General features: G+C 50.4%; 1 protein-coding gene across 1 annotated transcript; it reads left to right on the top strand.

The window, feature by feature from the left end:
* Nucleotides 1-203: 203 nt before the first annotated feature.
* Nucleotides 204-16,502, top strand: Tgif2 (TGFB induced factor homeobox 2). Its single transcript, XM_036184960.1, has 3 exons — nucleotides 204-265; nucleotides 4,284-4,509; nucleotides 13,994-16,502. Exons 2-3 carry the CDS (start codon nucleotides 4,318-4,320, stop codon nucleotides 14,513-14,515), a joined length of 714 nt encoding a protein of 237 aa, XP_036040853.1. The 5' UTR covers nucleotides 204-265; nucleotides 4,284-4,317; the 3' UTR covers nucleotides 14,516-16,502.
* Nucleotides 16,503-23,391: the final 6,889 nt, after the last annotated feature.

Here is a 23,391-nt window from a genome sequence, read left to right as displayed (position 1 = left end):
CGCGGGCCCGCCCCCGGGGGTGGGCGTAGCTGGCCACGCTCCGCGCAAAGTTTGTTTCTGCCTCGGGGCGGTGGGGGAGGGTGCGGCGGGCGCGATGGGAGGAGAGGGGATCTGACGTCAGGTCGCGAGGTGCTTTCCAGCCGCGAGCTGTCAGGCGGGTGTCAGACCCGGCAGGTACGCGGCGCGCTCCCCCGGCGCCCCCCGCCCCGGCCGGGCCGTCCCGCACCCCGCCGAGGCCGCGTGGGCCGGAAAGCCGCCGGGGAAGGTAAGTGCGGGACGCCGGAGGGCTGGAGACGCGGGTGGGGGCGCGCGGACAACTTGGAAAGTTTCTTGGGGCGGCGGGGCGGAGGCGGGGGCGTCGTCCCGGCGCGTGCGACAGTGGGTGTGTAAGCCCGGGTGTGTGTGTGTGTGTGTGTGTGCGCGCGTGTGTGCGTGTGCGCGCGTCCCGACCGCTGAGCTCTGGCGCGGGATGCCGGGGGAGGGGGAGGCTTGTTCGGGATCCTTTGGTGGGGGGGAGTCGGCTCCCACAGATTCCAGCCTGGGAGAGGGCGGCCGGTGCCCCGCAGCGGGGTGAGCGCGCGGGGAGCGGGTTTGTTTGGTTTCAAAAGTGCACGTTGCTAACCGCCGGCAGCCGCCCCCCCCCCCCCTCCACGGCGGCGGAGCGGGACCGGGGGCCGCCGAGTGACAGCTGGAGGTGGGGGCCGCGGGCGGGGCCCCGACGGGGAGGGCTGGGGAGCCCGCGCGAGTTCCCCTTTCCTTTGGAACAAAGGAAAGTCTGTCTCCGAGGCATCTGTCACTCCCGGGCGGGCCAAGGCTGTGGGGCGCGTGGGGCTGGCGACGCGGAGAAAGTTTGTGCGCGCCGGGACTCCGGGGCCAGGCGAGGGGCAGCCGAGCCTCCTGCGGGGGCTGTGCGCGTCCCCGGTGCAGGGGGGGGCGGCCAACATGGAGTCTGGGCGCAGGGCTGGGGGGGGGGCGGTGCGGAGGTTGGAGCCCAGCCCCCTCCTTTCCCCTCCCCCTCCGGGCCGAGTTCGGAGCACAAAGCCGAGCGCGCACGCTCCGGCGGCCCCGCGCCCCAAGAGTCAGCCTGCGCGGAGTACCGGGGAAGGGGTTGGGAACCAAACTTTTTCCTGCCCTAGAATGGACACGTGAGTTTTCTTTCTTGCAGAGTCGTCCCCCCCCCCACACCACTCCCGCCAGGTGGCGGACCGGCAGGGGAGCTGTTGCACGCACCGTGACTCTGGTGGGGGGGCACGGGGGGGTGAGGGTGCCCTGAGCGCCGGCCCATTCGTCGGCGCCCCATGAGCCATGTGCTCCGCTGCGCCTGGGCCGCGGGGGAGGTTGCGCGCTTTGTGTGAACTGCTGAGAACTCCAGCCCCTGTGTGCGGCCTGGGGGAGAGTATCTGGAGCTGGGCGAGTTGTCAGAAAGTTCCTGTGGGAGTGGCTGCAGCAGATGGTGGTGTAGGAGTGTGTAGGAGATTGTCTGGGGTGCAGTGTCCAAGGGTGCAGCCAGTAACCCAGTTAGGGTGAAAGCTGATGGATGGCCAATGTGATGACGTGCGTGCTCCTCGGTCGGAGAGACCGTGGGTGGGCAGGTCAGTTGGAGTTCGTGGGTGGGCGGGTGCAGGAGTTTGGCTAGTCTCAAGAGTCATTGTAGTCGTTGGTCTGAAGTATGGGGTGTAAATTGTGTGCGTTCGTAAAACTTAGGGAGCTTGTGGGATGTGAGCAGCGGATCGGGTCAGTTAATTTGAGCACTGTTAAACTTGCATGGGGAATATCGAGGTATTACTGGGATGGGGGTGTGGGAAACCTGCACGCAAGCCTGGGGTGCAGGGTCCAGGGATGGAAAAGTTCCAGCTGAGGGGTCGTCCTCTGGCCTCACCCTGGGAACCCTGAAGACTGGGTTCTTGGCTGGCGGCTGGAGTGGAGTTTGTAAATGACCTTCAGTAAACTTTTCACCAGCTGCCAGGGCTGCATCCCTGAGCTGGTATCCCAGCTGTGCTGGTGGTTGAAATGCCTCCCCTCAGAAAGCAGCCCGTTTGTGATACTTTGAGGAACAGTACCTCTGAGCAGTGCCCATTGGCCGACGGTAGACCCTTCCCTCGAAAGTCTGGCTTAGCGGCCGGGAGATCTGGGCTCAGGCCCAAGTCGAGGAAACAAAACCTGGGAGATGCCAGTCTGTTGGCTAGGCCTGCTGGGGAGCTGTTAAAAGGCAGAGAAGGGAGGAGCCTTGAGATTCTGGCACAGCCTTGGCCTAGAACTTGTGCTTTTAAAATGTAAATTTCTTTTGCTTCTGTGAGCAGGAACTTTGTCTAGTGGAGAGGAGCAGCCGATGGGAGTGTGTTATCTAGGCAGAAACCTTCCTTCGTTGAAGGAGGAGGGCTTCAAACTCAGAGAAAGGGGACACTTGATGAAGATCCCCATAGCCCAGTGGGAGTTAAAGCAGGGCCAGGAGCCACACTCATTGATCTGGATTCTGAGATTAAGTCTGGGTCCAGGTCAGAGGCCCGTCCACAGGAGAGGGTAGGGATGACTCACTCACTACTCCCTGCACTTACAAGAGGTTGGCTGCAGGACCATGGTGAACAGTTTCCAAACCAGCCTCTGGGCCTTGGAAGGAACTACTTTATAGTGGATCTTAAGAAATGGGAATTGTCTTTTTTTTTTTTTAAATTTTTTTAATTTTTAGGTTTAGATTCTTTTTTAATGTTATGTGTAAGAGTGTTGTTTTTATGTGTGTGCACCTCAGAGGTCAGAAGAGGGCATCTGATCCCCTGGAACTGGATTTATAGATGGTTATGAACTACCTACCATGTGGGTGCAGGGAATACAACCCAGGTCTTCTGTAAGAATAACGAATGCTCCATTTGTTTTGTTTCTGTTTTTCGAGACAGGGTTTCTCTGTGTAGCCCTAGCTGCCCTGGAACTCACTCTGTAGATCAGGCTGGTCTCCAACTCAGAGACCTGCCTGCCTCTGCCTGGGATTAAAGGCTTGACCCCACCACCACTTTAACAAATGCTCTTAACTGCTGAGCCATCTCTCCGGCACCAGAAATTAACTTTTAAAGTAAGAGCTGGTGTGGGGGTGAAGGGATGGGGGTTGTGCTGGAGAAGTGGCTTTAATTTAAGAGCACTTGCCCTTGCAGAGAATTTGGGTTTCGTTCCCAGAAGAGACATAGCCTCACAACCTTCTGTAACTCCAATTCCAGGGGATCCACCTCCCCCTTCTGGTCTCCCAGAGCACTACATGTGTGGTGCCCAGACAGACACTAGGCAGAGTATCTATATACATAAAATAAAAAGAAAGAAAATCTTGGGAGGAAGAAAAAACAAGAAGATAATAGAGTACTTTGATCAAAGAATATTATGTGTGTGAAACTCTAAAATAAATAAACATCAAAGGTGAATGCCCTTCTGTTCCCCCAGCCCTAATTAACTGCTAACCCATCCATGCTGTAGCATCAGAAGTGTGCCCTTTTTTTACATTTATTTTGTTTTATACATATGAGTGCTTTGTCTGCATGTGTGTATTGCACCACATGGGTGCCCACACGTGTCACAAGAAGGCATTGGATCCCCTGGAACTGGAGTTACAGATAGTTATTAATTACCACATGGGTGCTGGGAACTGAACCAGGTCCTCTGGAAGAACAGCCAGAGCTCTTCACTGCTGAGCCATCTCTCCAGCCCCACTGTACTCCTTTTTATGGCCAAATAGTTCACTGTTCAGCCATCTGTTGAAGGTCTCTTGATGGTTCCCACCTTTTGGCTGCTGTGAACATTTGTGCATAGGCGTTTGCATGGGCCCATGTTTGAGTTTCAAATTCTGGGTCACGTGGTAACTCCCTGGTGCCTTTGGCAGCTTTCTTAATGTATAAAATGGTAAGTTTCTCCTTTTATAGGAGCTTTCGAAGAGTTAAATGAGGTAATAATGTTAAGTTTCCAGGACAGCCTGGAAAACAGAATTCAAGCTGGGCATTGACACTGGGAGGCAGAGACAGGGGGATCGTGATTTCGAGACCTGCCTGGGCTATATGGTGAGACCCTGTCTCAGTAGAAATACTGAGGAAGCTGTAGTTCGTTCTGGTCCTAAAAGAGGTACCACTCATGTTTGAGTAGTCCCTTCTGTGTTCCGTGAATTGAGGATTCATCCTTCTAGCTTGCTCAGGCTATGGTGCTAGCCGGGACTTGGAACTATGACTCCTGTGATCGTGGACTCATTAGTAAGGAAAGGGGACAGGCACGAAGTGGTAATGTTATCCCCATCCCCTCTGTCACTTGCCCAGGCTCCCCAGAGGTCCAGCCTAGCCCCTGGGCACCATGTCGGACAGCGATCTAGGTGAGGACGAAGGCCTTCTGTCTCTGGCCAGCAAGAGGAAGCGCAGGGGGAACCTGCCCAAGGAGTCGGTGAAGATCCTCCGGGACTGGCTTTATCTGCACCGCTACAATGCCTACCCCTCCGAGCAGGAGAAGCTGAGTCTCTCGGGACAGACCAACCTGTCAGTGCTGCAGGTAAGGTGGAAAAGGCACCAGTCTCCAGCTCTGCCCCTGATCCCTGCTGGGGTAAGAGGAGAACACCCCTTCCTTGTCTCAAGGGAAGGCAGTGGTGGGGAGGGCCATGGGATACTGCAGCTGGCCTTGAGGCCTTGGCCCTTCTGAAGGGATCAGGAATTGTAACTAGTGTTACTGTTGACCCTGAAGGTGAGAAGGCACTGGGTAGCTGAGATGCAGCCCGCCACACTGAGCAGGACTTGATTGCAGGACAGCTGGGTTCTGTGCTGTGGTTAAGTGAAGGGGCTGAAGAGATGACCCAGTGGTTAAGAGCACTTCCTGCTCTTCTGTGGATCCAGGTTTGGCTCTCTGTACCCATATCAGACAGACAGCTCAGGGCCTTCTGTTACCCAGCTCCAGCAGCTCTGATTGCGTCTTGCCTCTTCAGGCTCACATATACCCATGAATAATTTTTTTTTTTCTTAATGTAAAAGAGAAGGTCTTTTAAAAATTGAGTTGGGGGCTGGAGAGATGGCTCAGAGGTTGAGAGCACTGGCTGCTTTCCCAGAAGTCCTGAGTTCAATTCCCAGCACCCACATGGTGGCTCACAACCATCTGTAATGAGATCTGGTGCCCTCTTCTGGTCATACATGCTGTATACATAATAAATAAATAAATCTTTAAAAAAAAAAATTGAGCTGGAGGTAGACAAGTTGGTCCGCACTTGTGAACCCAGCACTCAGAGGAAGAGGAGGAAGATGGCCATACCTACATTCCTCTCCAGTGCCTGGTGGACCTGTGAGGAGGAACAGAGTTTGAACTGTGAGAGAACCATTGTAAACAACATACAGGGCTACACTCGATGTTTGCACTCAAGTAGTGTCTCTTGCCGTTGGCCTGTTGACTCGCAGAAGGCTTTGCTCCGTTTCCATAATGCTGACCTGGCATTGCTCAGGGTCGAGTCTGGCTCTTACCACCTCCCTAGGAGATCGTGCAGGTCCCTTGGCCTAGCACCAGGGACTTGTCCCTGTCTTGGTGGCTTCATACTTCCTTTCATGAGCCAGTAGGCTTCCTCCTGCTTTCTCCTCTGTCCTTTCATACCACTCCCCCACCCCACGAGCTGTCCCCTCCTTCCCTCGCTCCACTCTGATCTTGCTCCTTCCCAAGCTTCCCACTTCTTGTTCCTCCCAGAAACAGGCACAGTTAGTAGTCAGCCTGTAAAATCCCTGTGACCTTGCTCTCTACGCTGGGCAGTGGTTAGCCCAAGTCTGTCCTGAGACAGGGTCTAGACTCTTAGAGGACTGGCTGGCATCCCACCCCTTCACAGGAAGACTCTGGCTGTTAGCCAGGCTGCTGTCGTCTCTGGCCCACATTTCCTCAGCTGACAATGGGGAAAACTTGGAGCACTCTCAAGATTTCCAACACCATTTGGGGTGCTTGTCTTTTGCTGTTGTTCTTACCTTCCAGGCGTTCGTAGCTGGGCGTGCGGCAACGTGGAGCATTTCATATTTACTTCCCAGGTGCCTCCATTGGGCCCAACTCCTATGTCTAGGCTACCTTAAGGAGTATCTATCTAGTCTTTGGGGGAGGGGGTAGTGGGGTGCAGATTGATGATGACTACTGGGACAAACGCAGGGGAGACACAGGGTCACACATCCTGGGGCCTCCATCAGGACTCCCTGAAAGGTGGCTTTGAACTTACAGGTTCTAGAGGCACAGAGGCAAAAAATAAAAGGCCTAGAACTTGAGAGCAGAACAGTTGAGACAGCCTTTATCCTTCAGCCTCAGAAGGACAAATCTGACCATGTCTTCAGGTGGGCTCCACACCTCACCCCGGCTCCCTCTTCAGTTCTTCCTGGGACTGGCGCTGGTCTTGAACATCCGGACACAGTCCTGGCCTTCTGCATTTGCTTTACTCTGATGGAGCACTTGTCTCTTCTTGCAAACACTGGGGCCTGCAGCCCGTTTGGAGTCACTGCTGTACATCCCTGTGGCACCTGACACCTGCCCCGTCAAACCACTGGTCACAGTATTGGAACTGCTTCTTGTCAGGGACACTAGGGAATGTCCTGACCCTTTTTTAAGATTTGGAGAATGGAGCAGAGTGATAAGGCATTTGCCTGGCACACAAGGAGGCAGGGTTCCCCAGCACTGCATAAAAGAGCAGTTCTTGGGGCCCCGTCTCCCCTCAAGATGTTAGCTAAAATCATTTTTATTATCATGTCATACAACAAACTTGAGTTTAAAAAGTTTAATTTTGCTGTCACATACAGCTGCAAAACTGCTTTTCCAAAGTAGATAAATATAAAAACAATGAAATCCCACCTGAGTGCACTAAAGGGGCCGGTGTATTTTGCTGCCCGCTCCTGCTGTGCAGCTGGACATGGTGCACCTACTTGTGTTCAGAGTGGAAAGAGAAAACTAAAACATCCTTGTAGAGACCAGTGGCTTCTCTAGGAGCAGAACTCTGCGTACACATCCTAGTACGGGGCAGGGATCAGCCACTGGGTCCCAGTGATGGCCACCTGCTCTGGACTATGCTGGGAGTTAGGGACCAGTGGAAACCATCGGGCACTCCCTAAAGGATACCAACCCTCAGCCCCACATCAGTCTCAGCAGTGTGCCTCTCTCAAGACTCTGGCCTCAAGTACCTGTGTGAAACGGACAGTTCGGGGCTGCCCTTTCTGGGAGGCTCCTCTGAAAAGCTCTCGCCGTTTAAACATTTCTCTTGCATGCAATGCAATATAGGTTTGGTTTGGGTTTTTGAGACAAGGTGTTGCTATGTATAGTTTTGGCTGGCCTTGTCTCATAAGAGATCTAGCAGTCTGCCTCCCAGTGCTGGGCCTAAAGGTATAAAATATAACTTTTATTTTTTATTTTGGTGGGTGTTTTGTTTTTCATTTGTTTGGTTTTTGGTTTTTCAAGACAGGGTTCCTCTGTGTAGCCCTGAATGTCCTGGAACTCACTCTGGCCCAGGCTGGCCTTGAACTCACAGAGATCCGCCTGGCTCTGTCTCCTGGTGCTGGGATTAAAGGCGTGTGTCACCATGCTTGACAAGAATGCAACTTCTGGATCTCATGCTCTTCCTTGTATCACTGACAGATCACCTGTCACTCGACATAAAATCCTTCAGCGGCTCCTGCCAGTCTGACTACAGCGCTGCTGCTTCCCGTAGGTCTCCTCTCTGACCCACATTCCTGCTGTGTACTCTGGTTACCACACTCCTTCCTTTGACCAGGGAACCCCAACCTCTTAAGGAGTCAGGTGCTTCCGTGGACCCTGGGCACCTCTACTGGCCCAGCATTATTAGGGCATTTAGATGGCAGAGTCACCAGGGAATGGGGAACAAAGACCTTAGTTCTGTTTGTTGTTGGGGCTCCACTGGGGTGGTTTTGATCAGTATCTGTCAGGAGAGGATTCAGTAATTGTAACTGCAGAAAATGAAGGAAATATTCCAGTAGAAAATGGAGTAGCTCCTCAGTCACACATCTTTGTCTGTATTTACTTTCAAAATGGCCTTTGCTCTTGAGGTTTCCGAGCCCTGCCACTGAACCACACTCCTTGCCCCAAAGGAAGATTATTCAAATGAACTCAGCACCGGCCTCAACAGGTATCTACACCGTGCCCAGCCGGTCTCTTCTCCCTGGGGCATCTCTTCTGATTGTCTTTTTTAACTTGCCCTGGAGCTATGCATTAGCAAGTCAATGAGTCATGGAAGTAAATGGTTTGCTGGGTTTTGCCCGGAGCAAGGCAGTTGGGAGAATAAAACCCTTTTGGATCTCTTGTGGCGGATTTTCACTGGTCCTTGTGACAGTCAAAGCTCAGGTTATTGGTTGGATTCAATCTGGTTTCCTGTTTACCGGACTGCCTGGAGGGTTCTGAGCGGGCTTCTTAGCTTTACTCACCTGAGCTGCATGGGGAGGGCTCTGTATGAGGACACACACCAGCCCGGCAGGCTGCTCTATCTGGGCCCCTCTTCACAGTCTTTCCTGAGCACAGCCGGCCCTCTGGTAAGGCCCTGGGGTCAGAGAGGAGCCTGTGAAGGCTGGGTGGGAGGGGTGGCCTGGCCCCTAGTCAGGCACTGTATTTATGTCCTGTTCTCTTCCAAGCTGGGGCTTCCACGGCAACATGTCGCCTGTCCCCCAAGGCCTTTCTGTGTATTCTTTGAGCTTCTATGTGACATTTTTTATTTGGCAATCACAAGAACAGGTTACACCAGGCTTACAAACCACTGCTCCTGAGTCTGAATAACAGCTCTCTGGAGCCCTTGTTTAAAAACATGTATTGCCAGGTGGAGGTAGTGGCTCACATCTGTGATCTCCAGGAAGATGGCCATGAATTTAGGTCAGCCTGGACTATGGAGACTGTTGAAAAAAAAAACAACAAAAAACCCAAAATGCATCTGGTGGTGCATACCTTCAGTCCCAGCACTTGGGAAATCAGGAGCAAGTAAATCTTTTTAAGTTCCAGGCTATCCAGGGCTACATACATAGTGAGATGTGAGACCCTATCTTTAAAAAGATAGATGGGCCGGGCGGTGGTGGTGCATACCTTTTAATCCCAGCACTCGGGAGGCAGAGCCAGGTGGATCTCTGTGAGTTCGAGGCCAGCCTGGTCTACAGAGTGAGATCCAGGAAAGGCACCAAAACTACACAGAGACCCTGTCGTGGGGGTGGGGGGGAGATGGATGGATGATAGATAGATAGACAGACAGACAGACAGAAAAACATCTTGTTAATTCCACCTCATTCTACTAGATAGATAGACAGACAGAAAAACATCTTGTTAATTCCACCTCATTTTACCTGTCCCAAATTCATAAAGCAGATAGGAAATAGCTATTTTAAGGATTTTTAAAAATCCCTCCAAGGAGTCAGTGTGTAGCTCAGTGATGGGGCGCTTACCTAGTGTGCATGAGGCCCTGGATTCAGCCCTCAGTACTAGGGTGGGGTAGTGGAGGAAATCCATGATAAAGGGCTCAGCATGGAGTTCAGTTGGCAGAGTGCTTGGCTACAATCCCAAAGTCCTGCCATGAGTCCCCAAAACTGCATAAAACTGGGAGTTACTCCCTCCTCCCCCTCAGATGTGCCATTCTGTGGGACAAGAGGACAAAGCAATAGTCTGCCACAGCGCTTGTGAGACAATACATGTGGGGGAGTGTCCTGGGGCTGTGTGCCCACACAACCGCTCATTGGTGCCAGAAAGCTTTCCTGCTTTCTCCACAGCTACATTCCTCCCAACTTTGCTAGACAAGTCACTAAAACAATCCCTGTTACGCTCCCACCACCTCCCACCTAGAGGTAGAGCTGCGTGGCTCCTGTTACAGATGGCTGAGGGAGATCGGAAGCCGGTGGACTGGTGGGCGGGTGCTGCCCTCGGTGGGAGAAAGGTCTTAAGCTCACTCCCTGCTGCTGGCCGGCCATATTGCAGCCTTCAAACCTGAGACGTAAGGGGAAGTTACTGGAGTCTAGTGAGCAGTGGAGGTGAAACAAACCCGCGTCGGAACCTGGAGAAGACTGAATGAACAGGCCCACCTGGAGCTGAATTCTGTGCTTGTGTGAAGATCTGGAGGTCGTGCGGCTTACTTAGCTGCCCATGTGGCAGGCCAGCGAAGAGTGAGCCCTCTAAGCAAGAGACGAGGTTGTGAAACCAGCTGTGCACCCAAGGCACATCACTTCTTCTCTGTACTCCCCTCTAAGGCTTTGGGGACACTGCCTACCACCTCCCAGGCTTGTGTGCACATTTAGCAGAATGCCCATGAAGTGGTTGGCAAGACACGGAAGTCAAGGTGCTTAGGTTTGTTTCCTCCCTGCCCACCCGCCGGCAGTTTTCAGCCCTCCTTTTCTGAAGGGCCGAGCTGGAACTCCAGCCAGTGTGGCCAGAGCCTGCTGGTGTCTCTTGTCCGTGCGTGCGCACCTGCTTACACTGGGGAAACCCCTGAGGTGAAGAAGGGTGAGTACCCTCAGGGGCAGGCCCTCTGAAGCTGGGGCAGAGAGGGAAAGAAGGGCCACAGATGCCTCTGCCTCCAGTCTGCCTGACAGGGCTCTTCTGTGGGATGGTATAACTGCAGCTGGCAAGATACTGAGCTGTGTCTGCTGCAGATCAGTCTCCATCACGGTGTCTGTCTCTTTAGCGAGATATGGCAGAGATCCCGTGGGAAGACTATACCCCAGGGCTTGCTCAAGAGATGTACCAAGAAAGAAGCCTGGCAATCGTCAGGGATAGAGATGGGTGTGAGAGCCTGGGTCTCTGATCTCCTGAGCAGACAGTAGTGAAGTATGAAGCATTGCTGCAGCCTTCCCAGAAAGTAAGAAGACAGACTTCTGACCATTCTTTTTCCTACAGTTTCTGGTACTTAGTATAGCCTGAGAGTGTCCGCCCATGAACTAACAAGGGAACAGGACCTAGCATGTGAAACTTCAGTCAGACCGCCTGGTGTTCCCAATCAGTGAGATCCCCCTGGCACCGAGAGCTCATCACCCATCATACCCTCTTCCTTGTCGATTGTTGTTGGATGTGGTGTTTTACTGTGTTGCTCACTCTGCCTAGGCTCCTGGGTAACAAGGACTGCATAGACAACACACGTTCACAATCTGTTCATTAGCCCTTTTGTTTGAGGCAGGGTCCTAAGTAGCCCAAGTGGACCTCAAATTCGAACCGAACTTCCTGCCTCAGCCTCCCAGTGCTGGGATTACAGGTGTGTGCCATCACAGCTGGCTTCATTGGCTACTGCTCCCTGTGCTCGCTCGATGTGATTGCCCCGGCCCTTAATTACGTCTTCACACAGATCTGCCAGCTCTGTCTCTGATGTTGAATATTTGTTTTAATTAAGGAAGGGTTTGTTTCTGTCGCTCATAGTAGCAGAGGCCTGGTCCATGGTCGCTTCCTCTTTGTCTCTGGGCTCGTTATGAAGCAGTGTGCAGGACAGTGGGGGAGCCACTTCATGGCCAACAGGAAGTAGAGAGGGGTCTCTTAGGTTTATGTACTGTTCCTTCCTGTTTTCTGGGCATGGACTGGTGGTCATTCAGCCATTTGTCTCCTACCATTGCACAGCCAGATGGAGGTGAGCACCTCAGGGCAGGGGACCTGAGTCTTAAAAGGCAGCTCCAGCATGCACCCAGGACTGGCCTGGTACACGGTAGGCAAACGCGAGTGATATGAATAAGCCCTGAAAGCCAGCGGGGAAGGAAAGGTGGGGCTCTAACCCAGCTGTTCTAGGGGCTGCAGCAAGCTGGGCCACGTGGAGAGAGAACTGACTGTCTGATCCTGGCGCTTGCCTTGCGGAGCTTTAAGTCTGTTCACCAGGGAAACTGGGGACAGCTCACCCCATTTCTTGGTCAGAAGAAAATACAGCGCACTGTGCTGCTGTTGGAGAAGTCTGCACTGGAGACACAAAGCCTGCACCTTTGTCCACCAGTGGGCAAGAAAGCATTCCAGAAAAAAGGGGATGTGCTATGTAGAAGGCATAGAGTTCTTTGGAATTTTTTGTTTGTTGTTTTTTGTTGTTGTTGTTGTTTTGTTTTTTTTGAGCTGAGGATTGAACCCAGGGCCTTGTGCTTGCTAGGCAAGCCCTCTACCACTGAGCTAAATCCCCAACCTGCTGGTTTGGTTTTTTGACACAGCTTGTCTGTGTTAGCCCTGGCTGTCCTGGAACTCAGGTCCACGCACCGCCGTTGTCTCCAGAGTGCTGGGACTAAGTGCCGGCTTGTGTGTTTAGTTGTTTTGTTTTGAATGAGCAGGGCCCAAAAGCTGTCTCACATGCGTCCTGGCCGGCAGGAAGGAGGGTTTTGGTGCCTGGCTCAGGAACCTGGACTCCAGGCAGCCTCTTCCTAGCTGGGATCACCAGCATTGCACTTTGCAGACTATTACACCAGTGAAGAGGTCAGAGAACGAACTGTGAACTGGGGGTGTTTTTTTATTTTTCAAGATAAGGTTTCACTGGGTAGCCCTGGTTGTCCTGGAAAGCACTGTAAACCAGGTTGGCCCCGAATGCACAGAGATTGGCCTGTCCTGAGTGTTGGGATTAAAGGCATGTGCCGCCAGCACCTGGGTATTAAAGAATCTAAGGCTGGGGATCAGCTCAGTAATACATCACTTGTTTATTGTGAACAAGACTGTGGGTGCTATATCCCAGCACTGCAGAAATACACGGATACACGGCACAGATCTTCTCCCCAGCCTGCGGGCACCTTGAGCATGTCACACTATGCCGTGAAGGCCACCATGCCTCCTGGTCCTAGTGTTTCTTGGAAGCAGTCGGTCCTCTCCCTGAGAGCCCCTTTGGCATCCCCGTGTGTCTCTGGTCTACAGCGGCTGGACAGGCCCAGGAGTGAGTCACTTTTAGCACCATTCCTGCTGTGCCCACCTATACTTAGGTGGGAAGCTAGTTTCCTAAACAGATGGAACGTTTTCTTCCTGTCACCTCCTCAGGTAATCTGTTTCCGGCCTATTCTCTACATAATAGGCCGCTCCTTTGCTTAAAACCCTCCCGAGGGGCTGAGATGACTTGAGGGTCAGTAATAAGATGGTGCAGGGGGCAAAGGTGCTGCTTGCCACAAAGCCTGGTGGGCCAATCTCTAGAACCCACAAGATGGAGAGAGAACCACATCCCACAAATTATCCTCTAACCTCTACAGGCACACGATGCACCCTTGCATACATTCACGTGTGAGCATGTGCACTCACTGACGCGCACACACACTGATCTAAAAATCAAAACTGGTCAGGGTGGTGGTGGTGCCCAACTTTAATCCCAGCAGCACTTGGAAGGCAGTGGCAAGTAGATCTCTGAATTCGAGGCCAGCCTGGTCTACAGAGTGAGCTTCAGGACAGAGCTACTTAGTGAGACCCTGCCTTGAAAAATAACTAAATAAAGACCAATAATTCCTGTGGCTCCCTCTGTCCATAGAACTACACCCTTATCCTAGGAGGGGACCTCTGATAACACACTGAGCCCAGCCACACACGCCTGTCTTCAGCACTTTTTTCATGAGTACTCAGCTGCCAGTGCTCACTTGGGCTCCCTACCTATCTCCCATTTCAACTGCTTGTCTTTTGGATTATTTATTTATTTTGAAATAGGGTTTTACTGTTTAGCCTTGAACTCAGTGAGACCTCCCTGCCTCTGCCTCTGCCTCTGCCTCCTGATGCTGAGATTGAAGGTGTACCCCACCACCCCCACTGGCCTTCTAGATTTCAGTTGAAAACTGCTTCCTCAGAAGCTGCTTCCTCAAGTCCTCAAGCTCCCTCAACACCATTGTCCCACCCTGCCACTGGCTGGTGTCTTGTCTGTTAGGTTTGCTGCTGGGTCTTGGTGTCTGGAACAGCGAGCACTTTGTAGCTGTGTTGCGATGGAGAATACGGAGATCCTAGCATATGTCTGGATAGAGAGGTCCGGGCAGGTGGAGGGAAGGTCAGCTGGCCGCTGTCCCGCTGCAGCTTAGATAAGCACAGCATAGCTGATTTGAATGGGGTTAACTCATGAATCTCTTAACACTCGTTTTAGATCTGTAACTGGTTCATCAATGCCCGGCGTCGCCTTCTCCCAGACATGCTTCGGAAGGATGGCAAAGACCCCAATCAGTTCACCATCTCCCGCCGTGGGGGCAGAGCCTCTGATGTGGCTCTCCCCAGGGGCAGCAGCCCCTCCCTGCTGGCCGTGTCTGTACCGGCCCCCACCAATGTGCTCTCCTTGTCCGTCTGCTCCGTGCCGCTCCACTCAGGCCAAGGTGAAAAGCCAGCAGCCCCCTTCCCACAGGTGGAGCTGGAATCCCCTAAGGCCCTGGTGAACCCTGGGAGCACACTCGCCCTGCTGACTAGTGCCGAGGCTGGAAGCCCCACCGGTGGACTCTTCAATACACCGCCACCCACACCCCCAGAGCAGGACAAGGAAGACTTCAGCAGCTTCCAGTTGCTGGTGGAGGTGGCCTTGCAGAGGGCTGCTGAGATGGAGCTTCAGAAGCAGCAGGATCCGGCACCTCCATTACTACACACTCCCCTTCCTCTCGTCTCGGAAAATGCCAAGTAGGCACCTGCTACCAGGTGGCTTGAGGTTCAGGCCAGCTGTCCCAGGTTCCTGGTTCACTTCCCTTTTCATACAGAGGGTTATCTACGGATCACTGCCAAGCATCGGGATCTTCTCTGTCCAGAGGTCCTCAGCAGAAAGTCAGCAGCTGGTGTCGAGGCACTGTTACGGGGGGGCCGGTACTCTGCTGACTGCATTCCTTCAAGCTTCCTCTCCGAGGAGACCAAGGCACCAGAGCCAGGCATGGTGTTGCTGCTGCTGCTTCTCCAGAGAGCCCTGGGACGTCTGCACTCCAGCCTGCTTTCCTAAGCAGGCTCAGGAAACTTGCCAAGTTCAGACTTGAGCTAGGTCCAAGCTGCCCCGAAGCTGGGCCTCTTTTGGTCAAGCCAGGTGCGCACATTCCAACTTACTCAAAGGACAAAGGAAAAGGCTCAGCAGATGTCACAGAACCGACTCCAGTTGAATGTTTAGATTTTTGCTAAATTGTTTATTTTCCTTTTGCTGTGGTTTGTGTTAATGGCAGTAGGTAGCCCGGAAGCACGGGTGTAGGGAGAGAGCACCTTATGCTATGGAGCTTTATAAAAGGGGTGATCTACAGCTGTACTGGGGATGATTGTATAAGGGACCAGCAAAATCTCTGCAGCCGTGCTGAATTCCAACTGGAAGTGGTTGTTTGATTCTTGGTTTGGATTACTTTGTTGAAAAAAGACAGAAGAAAAATACCTACAGGTGTTGGATTATTTGCATCAGGCACAGAAGGGGATAAAGGTCCAACTGAACCAGGTAGCCGTTTAGACACAGCAGAGATGGATGATAAGACTAGAGACATACTTGTTTTTTACTGTTATTTTGGGGTGGTTAAGCTAGACTGAAACAGATTGTTTTCTCTCTCCTTTGGGTATTGTCTCCCCTTCCCATTTTTTGTAGCCTGTTTGGATTCATTCAGGAGCTTGGTCAGCAGTCAGTAGCACCAGCATCTCCTACTTGGGGAAGAGTGAGCCATCTACTGGTCGGGAGGCCCTTCAGACAAGCCACTTGTTCCACAAAGGTAGCTGGAACCTTCTTGGGGAAAGGGCTTAGTGCGGCACGGACTCAGCACCTGGGAGTTGTGTCTGTTTCAACTCCCTTCAAGTTGGAATTGCAAGGGCCTGCCTCAGTTTCCCGGGGAAACTGATCACACGTGGTTTTAACCTCTCCTCTCCCCCCTCTTCCTTTGCTGGGGGTTTTTTGTTTGTTCTTTGTTGTTTTTTTTGTTTTTTTAGTTTTCAGCAACAGTATACCCCATCTTTATATATCCTAAGAAACACTAATCCTAGGTTTTTATTAACCAAAATATTTGTGTTCTGAATATCAGAAGATTTGAGGAGTCCTGACTGTAATTTCCTGATGTTTACTAGGTTGTGAACAGAGAAGAGGCTCCTGGGTGTTCACTGACTTGGAGTGCCTGTTCCAGAGAAAGATACACCACTCTGGCTTTCTAGGGAGCCCTCTGCCACTCTTACAGGCTTCCCTACCTCTCCTGAGTGGCTTAGCCCCATCCCTTGCTGTGCAAGTGGGAACTGAGAGATTTGCTCTCTGTAGGAGATTGCCTTCCTGGGCTGGATCTTCCGCCTCCCTCCAGGGGATCCAGCACCCTCATCCCCTAGAGGCAATGCTTGGGGGAGGGGGAGGATGAACGTGGCAGCTTTGTAGAATTTGCTGTTTGCCCACTTCTACCCCAACTGTCTGTGAGCCTAGATCCCCGGTGATTGTTGCAAAGATGCCTACAGTAGGGGTTGATACTGGGGTGAGTGGGAGTTCTCTCCTCCACAGTGCACTGAGCAGGAGAGGAGGGAGGGAGCCATGCTGCTGACATATTCTGGCATTCCCCCCTCCTGGAATACAATGGGGCATCTAAGGGGTGGGGCAGTCTCTGCTTAGGTTGCTTGTAAGATAAATCTGAAGTACGGTTGTCCCATTGAACAATATTTGAGCAAAAAACTACTGTAAATAACTGGTTTTTGTCTTTTGTCAAATAAAGTTGTTTGGTTTTATTTTTAAAAGTCAAACTGATAGTTCTTGATTAGACCCACTATGCTTTTGAAACAGAGCAGTCACTGAGGTCTTTGTTTTTTCAAGACAGGGCTTCTCTGTGTAACTCTGGCTGTCCTAGAACTTGCTCTGTAGACCAGGCTGGCCTCGAACTCAGAGGTCCTGAGTGTGGGGGAAGTAAAGGTTTCGCCTCCACCTCCTGGCCATAACTGTATTTATCTGCTTTGCCTCCTCTCCTGTCCCTCTAGCCTCCTAGGTTAGCGCAGTCCTTCCCTAGTCCCTGTGTATCCTGTTCAGCACTCTACATTCCTTGTAAGCCTGGCCAGCCACTTCTGATCACTGGTAAACACTGGGTTTGCTAAATGATGAGTGGACGGGAGCTGGCAAGTCCACTGAGTGAGGAAAAGCATATTACCATTTGACAACCCCCACAAAGCAGGTGTAAGATCTGGACCACATCTGCTTCAGCCACAGCTGATCAGTTTGACTTCCACTTCCCTGTTGTGTTAGCCTGTAAATTCCCGTTTGTTTCCACTAGCCTTGCATGCATTTTGTCACATCAGGATGGTAACTGGTGTAAAACCAACAACAGTAGTTAACAGCTGTGCTGTGTGCCTGGCCTGAAGTGATCAGTTGGTTATTTCGTACACGAATATAAGAGAGAGGCCCACAGTTACTGAGTGAGGGTTTAGGTTACTTGCTTGAATTCAGCCAGTGTAGGTATGAATTTAGGATTTTAATTAAATCTCTTGCCTCAAGGTCACTGAGAGATGTCCAGACCCAGTTCAAGTAGTGGTGAGTGGTTTCCCACTGCCAAGCATCCAGCTGTCTTTAACATCAGTGTAGGCTACCCACTTCTACAATGAAATCAAGTGGCTGGTTGGGAGTTTTTGCCCTTTTTTTAAAAATATTTTTCAGATTTCTTTCATGTGCATGAGTGGTCTGCTTGTACGTATGTTCCACTGGAGGTTAGAAGAGGGTGTTGGGTGCCTTCGAATTGTAGTTACAGAAATTACTGATGGTTTTGAGCCACCATGTGGGGTGCTTTTTTTTTTTTTTTTTTTTTTTTTTTTTTTTTTTTTTTGTGACGGTGTCTCCTGTGTGAACACAGCCTGGCCTTAAATTCCTGATCCTTCAGTTAAAAAAACTGAACTCGAGCTGGGCAGTGGTGCTGCACACCTTTAATCCCAGCTCTCGGGAGGCAGAGCCAGGTGGATCTCTGACTGGGCTACAGAGCAAGATCCAGGGCAGGCACCAAAACTACACAGAGAAACCCTGTCTCGAAAAACCAAAAAGAAGAAAAAACAAACAAAAAAACCCCTGCACTCCAATACTCATCATTACTCATTGACCAGGGCCTGTTAGTAACCCCAAACTAGACATTTAGGCTCAGGAGGAAGAGGTAAACCTCAAAAGAGATTTGTTTTTGCTGGGCCTAATACAGTTCCAGTACTCTAGGAGTAGAGGCAAGAAGATCAGTGACTCCAAAGCTAGCCTGGGCTACATATCGAGATGCTATGGCATCGAGAGTAATATGCCTGGGCTGGAGAGATGGCTCAGCTCTTAAGGACAGGCTCACAACCAAAAATATAAGAGTAGTAGTCCCGTATGTTGGTTTGGGTCTGAACGTCCCCTGAAGGCCCTTCATTTAAAAGCTGTTGCAGGCTGGGCAGTGTGGCACACACCTTTAATCCCAGCACTTGGGAGGCAGAGGCAAGCCAGTCTACAAAGCCAGGTCCAAGACAGACAGAGCTACATAGTGAAACCCTGTCTTGGTGGGGGGCGGAAGCTATTGCAACCTGATGGGAAGGAGCTTTTTTAATATATATATATAATTTATTATTTTATGTACATTGATGTTTTGCCTACATGTATGTCTGGGGCTGGGGGTCAGTTCTTAGAGTTACAGACAGTTGTTAGTTGCCATGTGGGTGCTGGGAATTTGAACCCGGGTCCTCTGGAAGAGCATTCGGTGCTCCCAACTATTGGTATTGGTGAAATTATTAAGGCCACTCCATGTAGTTAAAAGGGAGGTTTATTTTGTGGGGCAACTTACAAATGAAGGGATAGGTTGCAGGGTCTGGGAAAGGTATGGCGCAGTCCGGTGGTGTTCTCTGGAGAACTCTGCTCTGTCGACCTCCAGGATCCAGGAACCAAGAGAGCTGGCCCATCCTGATCTCAGGTCTTCAGGGTCCTCTCTCAGCCCCGCCTTGTAGGCATGACCATTACCGAAGCCTCAATGGGGGTTGGAACTTCCAGATCAAAGCTGGAATGGCTACCCACTGCACCCAACCACTGAGCCATCTCTCCAGCCTCGGGAAGAGGCTTTTTAAAAATGTTTTTTTTTTTCTTTTTCAGAGCTGAGGATCGAACCCAGGGCCTTGTGCTTGCTAAGCAAGTACTCTACCACTGAGCTAAATCCCCAACCCCTTGAAAATTTTTTTTTTACAGATCATGAAAGCTATAGCTGGCTAGCTGATTTATAATTTAGTGACATAGGGGAGTAGGAACTAAAGAGAGGGACTTAAGTAGTCACTGGATGGGCCTGCCCCAGCAGTCTACACGGTGGTCCCATCCTTTCCCTGCTTTCCTTTCCTTTCCACGCTAGAGTACAGTAAACACCTTTGCTCCACCTCTGGTCAAGCCTGAGCTAACAGAAACCTTCATCCTTTAAATTATTTCTCGGGGGGGGGGGGGTGCTGCAGATATGGCTCAGAGGTTAAGAGCACTGGCTGCTCTTCCGAGGTCCTGAGTTCAATTCCCAGCAACCACATGGTGGCTCACAACCATCTGTAATGGGATCTGGCGCCCTCTTCTGGCCTGCAGGGACACAATGCAGGCACAACACTGTATACATAATAAACACATGTTAAGAAAAATGATTTCTCAAGGAATGTGGCCATGGTAATGAGAATGTGACTAACGCACCCGAGGAAGGAGAAGTGCTTAGAACGGCCTCACTTCGTAAGGAGAAATGGCTTCTAGAAATACCTTTAGAACTAAAACCAAAACTGGCTCTGGGAGCTGCAGACACAGCCTGGCGTTCATGAAGCCCTGGGTTCGCTCCCCAGCACTCACTCTGGCATCATAGGCCAGGCATGGTAGCTCATACCTGTAATCGAAGAACTCTTATGGGTAGCATTATAACAATCAAAATTTCAGCCTGTGAGTTGGCGGAGCATGTAAAGGTGTTTGCTTGCAAAGCCTAACCACCAAGTTCAACTCCTGTGTGGTAAAGAGAACTGACTCCATAAGTTGTTCTTTGCTCTCTCATGTACTATGGCACATGTGTCTCCCCCCATACATACATACATACACACACACACACACACACACACACACACACAACTTTAAAAGGTCAAGATAATCTTCAGCTATATAGTTGGAGGCTACAGGAGACATATAAGGCCTTGTCTATCAAACAACAACAAAACCTTAAGCCGTAGGTTGATGATACTCATGAATTGACCTGTGAATGTGACTGATGCCTCTTCCCGAAGCTGAGTATATGAGCCCTTGCTGTAGAACAACCTCATTTGGTAAGGACAGCTTTTCTGTTTTGTTTTCAATCTCACTATATAGCTCAGGCTAGCCTCAAATTCAGGGGCCTTCTGCCTCGGCCTCCCAAGACACTACATCAGTCTTGGTGTGTGTGTTGGGAGCGAGGGTTGGGGACCAAACTAGAGATTTCCCACCTGCTAGGTACACACTCTACAAGTGAGCTATACCCCAGCCTCCAATCTCAGCAGTTACAAGATAAAAGGAAAAAGGTCTTTTGAGTGGTGGTGGTCAACTTTAATCCCAGCACTTGGGAGACAAAGAGAGGCAGATCTCTTGAGTTCAAGGCCAGCTTGGTGTACAGATTGAGTTCTAGGACAGCCAAGGCTACACAGAGAAACCCTGTCTGTGTAGCAACAACAAAAAGGTCTTAGGGGCTGGAGAGATGGCTTAGCAGTTAAGAGCACTGCTGCTCTTCCAGAGGACCTGGGTTCAATTCCCAGCACTCACATGGAACCTCACACACACCTGCCTGTAACTCCAGTTCCAGGGGTCCCACACCCTTACACAGACATACATGCAGGCAAAACACCAATGAATATAAAATAAAAATAAATTTAAAAAAGAAAATAATAAAATAAGTAAAGCTGGGCAGTGGTGGCAAACGCCTTTAACCCCAGCACTCAGGAGGCAGAGACAAGAGATTATCTGAGTTTAAAGCCAGCTTGATCTACAGATTGAGTTCTAGGACAGCTAAAGTTACTCAAACCCTTTCTAGAAAAACTGGATGGATGGATGGATGGATGGATGGATGGATGGATGGATGGATGGTTGGATGGATGGATGGATCCTCCCTGGACTGTTTGTGGCTTCTGAGCCTTCGAAAGTCTAGAATGACCTGAAGGTCACCTTCCTGGGATTACCACTTTAATCACTACCCTCCCATCCATGGGCTCCACATCACAGATTGTGCCAAAACTACACTACACAAGTACACCTTCCTTCCCTGTCTGCGTCTTCTACACAGCATGGGCAGGCAGTTGCTTTCCCCACAGTATGTCAGGTTCTGAGATCCCTCTGTATATCTGAGGCCAGTGGGGCATACCTTCCTTTCCAGTCTTTCAGACCACCCAAGACGTTTATTTTAACCAGATGGATGCCCTGGGATTCAGCCAGATTCCTCACTTCCTAAGATAAGAAAGCCTGAGAGAATTCAGAAAGGGAACCAGCCAGGCTCACCCATTAGTCACATACCTTCTAGGCTAGGGCTTACCTGGGCTGCCAGCTAGGCTTCCTCCAAAACCCTGAAGCATAGATCAGGTTTCCAGCAGCTTTCTTAACCTCTAATTTGCTGGTCACCTTGAGCTACACGGCAGGATCCCAGATCCTCTAACCACAAACCTTCAAAAACATCCCAGACTCCTATGTAAAAATAAAATCTGATAAATCTAAGAATTTAAAATTGAGGGAAAGAGAGATGGCTCAGCACTTAAGAGCACTGATGTTCCAGAGGACCCAGGTTCAGTTCCCAGGCTGTCATGTGTCTGATCATACCAGAATTAAAAAAAAAAATTAAAATTGAATTTTCCCTCCTGTAGAAACTATTTGCAGGAGTTTGGGAATGGATATGTGGTGCATGTGGTGCAATTCTGTAATACTTGTATTTATGAATGAATGCATAAATAAATAAACAAATAAGTAATTAATAAACAGGCTGGCAATGTGGCTTGGCTGGAAGAGCATGCAAGAAGTCCTGCGTTTGAGCCTTATCCCAGCATAAAACTAACCCAGCATGATAGTAAATACCTGTAATCCTAGCACTTGGAATGGAGAGGCAGGAGGATCAGAAATACAAGGTCATCCTTGGCTATGAAGCAAGTTCAAGGCCATCCTGGGCTACATAAAAACCTGTCTCATTTAAGGAAAAGTTGTGTTCAAAGATGATGCAACAAGGTAGAAAACCCTACAGAGGGCCTTTGAGCTGGCCCGGTGGGTAAAGGTGCTTGCTGCCAACATCTGGCATCGTGAGTTTGATCCCACATGGTGGAAGGAGAGAACTCCCACAAGCTGTCCTCTGACCATATGCAGGTTCTGACAAATACACCCAAATACACAAAGTATATTAAGATTTTTAATTTAATTTTTTTGTTTGTTTTCATTTTTTGAGACAGGGTTTCTCTGTTACCCTGGCTGTTCTGGAACTGAGAGATCCACCTGCCCCTGCCTTCAGAGCGCCACCACGGCCTGGCTAATTTAAAGTTTTTTAACTGCCTTTAATCCCAGCACTTGGGAGCCAGAGGTAGCAGATCTCTGAGTTCCAGGCCAGCCTGGTCTACAGAGCGAGTTCCAGGAACAGCCAGGGCTGCAAAGTGAGATAATTTTTTTTTTTTTTTTTTTTTTTTTTACAGTACAGGCTGCACCCACATGCTGCTGCTCACAATTCCAGTTCCAAGGGAATCCAGTGCCCTCTGCTGGCTTCCATGTGCACCAAACACAAAAGTGCTACATACAGATACGTGCAGTGAAGATACTCATAAAGAATAAAATGAAAACCTTCTGGAAAAAAAATGGACACGAAAGTATGAGGGGCCTTTTGGGGAGGTTCAGAGGGAGTGGGGCCAGGACGAGAGAGAGTAATTAGACAGTGAAAATGACCAATACATCATATACATGCATGCAGTAATTTCCAAAAAAAAGAAAACTACAAAGTTACAGAACTAAAAAAAATATGGCACTGGCATATTGACCGATAAAGTAGAATAGAGAACCCTGAAATTAGCCTTGACCTGTATAAAGTCACATTATTCTCAGTAAGGGTGTGAGGCCAGTGTGGAAGACTCTGGGAGGGGACCAGGGTCTAGACAGTTGTTTCAGCAAACAGTGCTAGCAGACTGGACATCTACAGGCAAAAGGACAGAAGTGGAGCTTTAACACGCACAGAAATGAACTCAAAATAGACGGGGAAGTTGTAGCTCTGTTAGAGAAAGGGCTTGCTTAGCCAGGGCAACTTGGGGAGTGGGGGAGCCTGGGACTGGAGACTCCTATCAGCAGTCCCAGCACTAGGGAGGCTGAGCCATAAGGATTACCTGTGGGGTAGGCTAGCCTATGAAACTCTTAGGGGAAAAATAGAAGAAATCCTCATGAAACAGAAGACTTGCCAATACTTTCTTGGCAGAAGAAACACTGGCAAAGTTAGACTTCAGTAATGTTGAAATTGTTCACCTGTGCTCCCAGCTACCTGGGAGACTGAAGCAGGAGATCCTTTGGGCCTAGAAGTTTGGGACTAAACTGGGCAACTTGGGGAGACGCCATTCTCGGCCTCATAATATAACGAACAAGTTTGGACTATA

This window comes from Onychomys torridus, chromosome 4, assembly GCF_903995425.1.
Source record: "Onychomys torridus chromosome 4, mOncTor1.1, whole genome shotgun sequence".
In the NCBI taxonomy this organism is placed as follows: Eukaryota; Metazoa; Chordata; class Mammalia; order Rodentia; family Cricetidae; genus Onychomys; species Onychomys torridus.
Note: the sequence above shows the minus strand (reverse complement) of the source record. Positions and strands in the feature narration are given on the sequence as shown.

What these genes read in the sequence shown, in the direction of transcription:
- Tgif2 (XM_036184960.1), top strand. Translation starts at nt 4,318, where the DNA reads ATGTCGGACAGCGATCTAGGTGAGGACGAAGGCCTTCTGTCTCTGGCC. An exon ending in CCAACCTGTCAGTGCTGCAG is followed by an intron (nt 4,510 to 13,993) that starts GTAAGGTGGAAA and finishes CACTCGTTTTAG; the next exon opens with ATCTGTAACTGGTTCATCAA.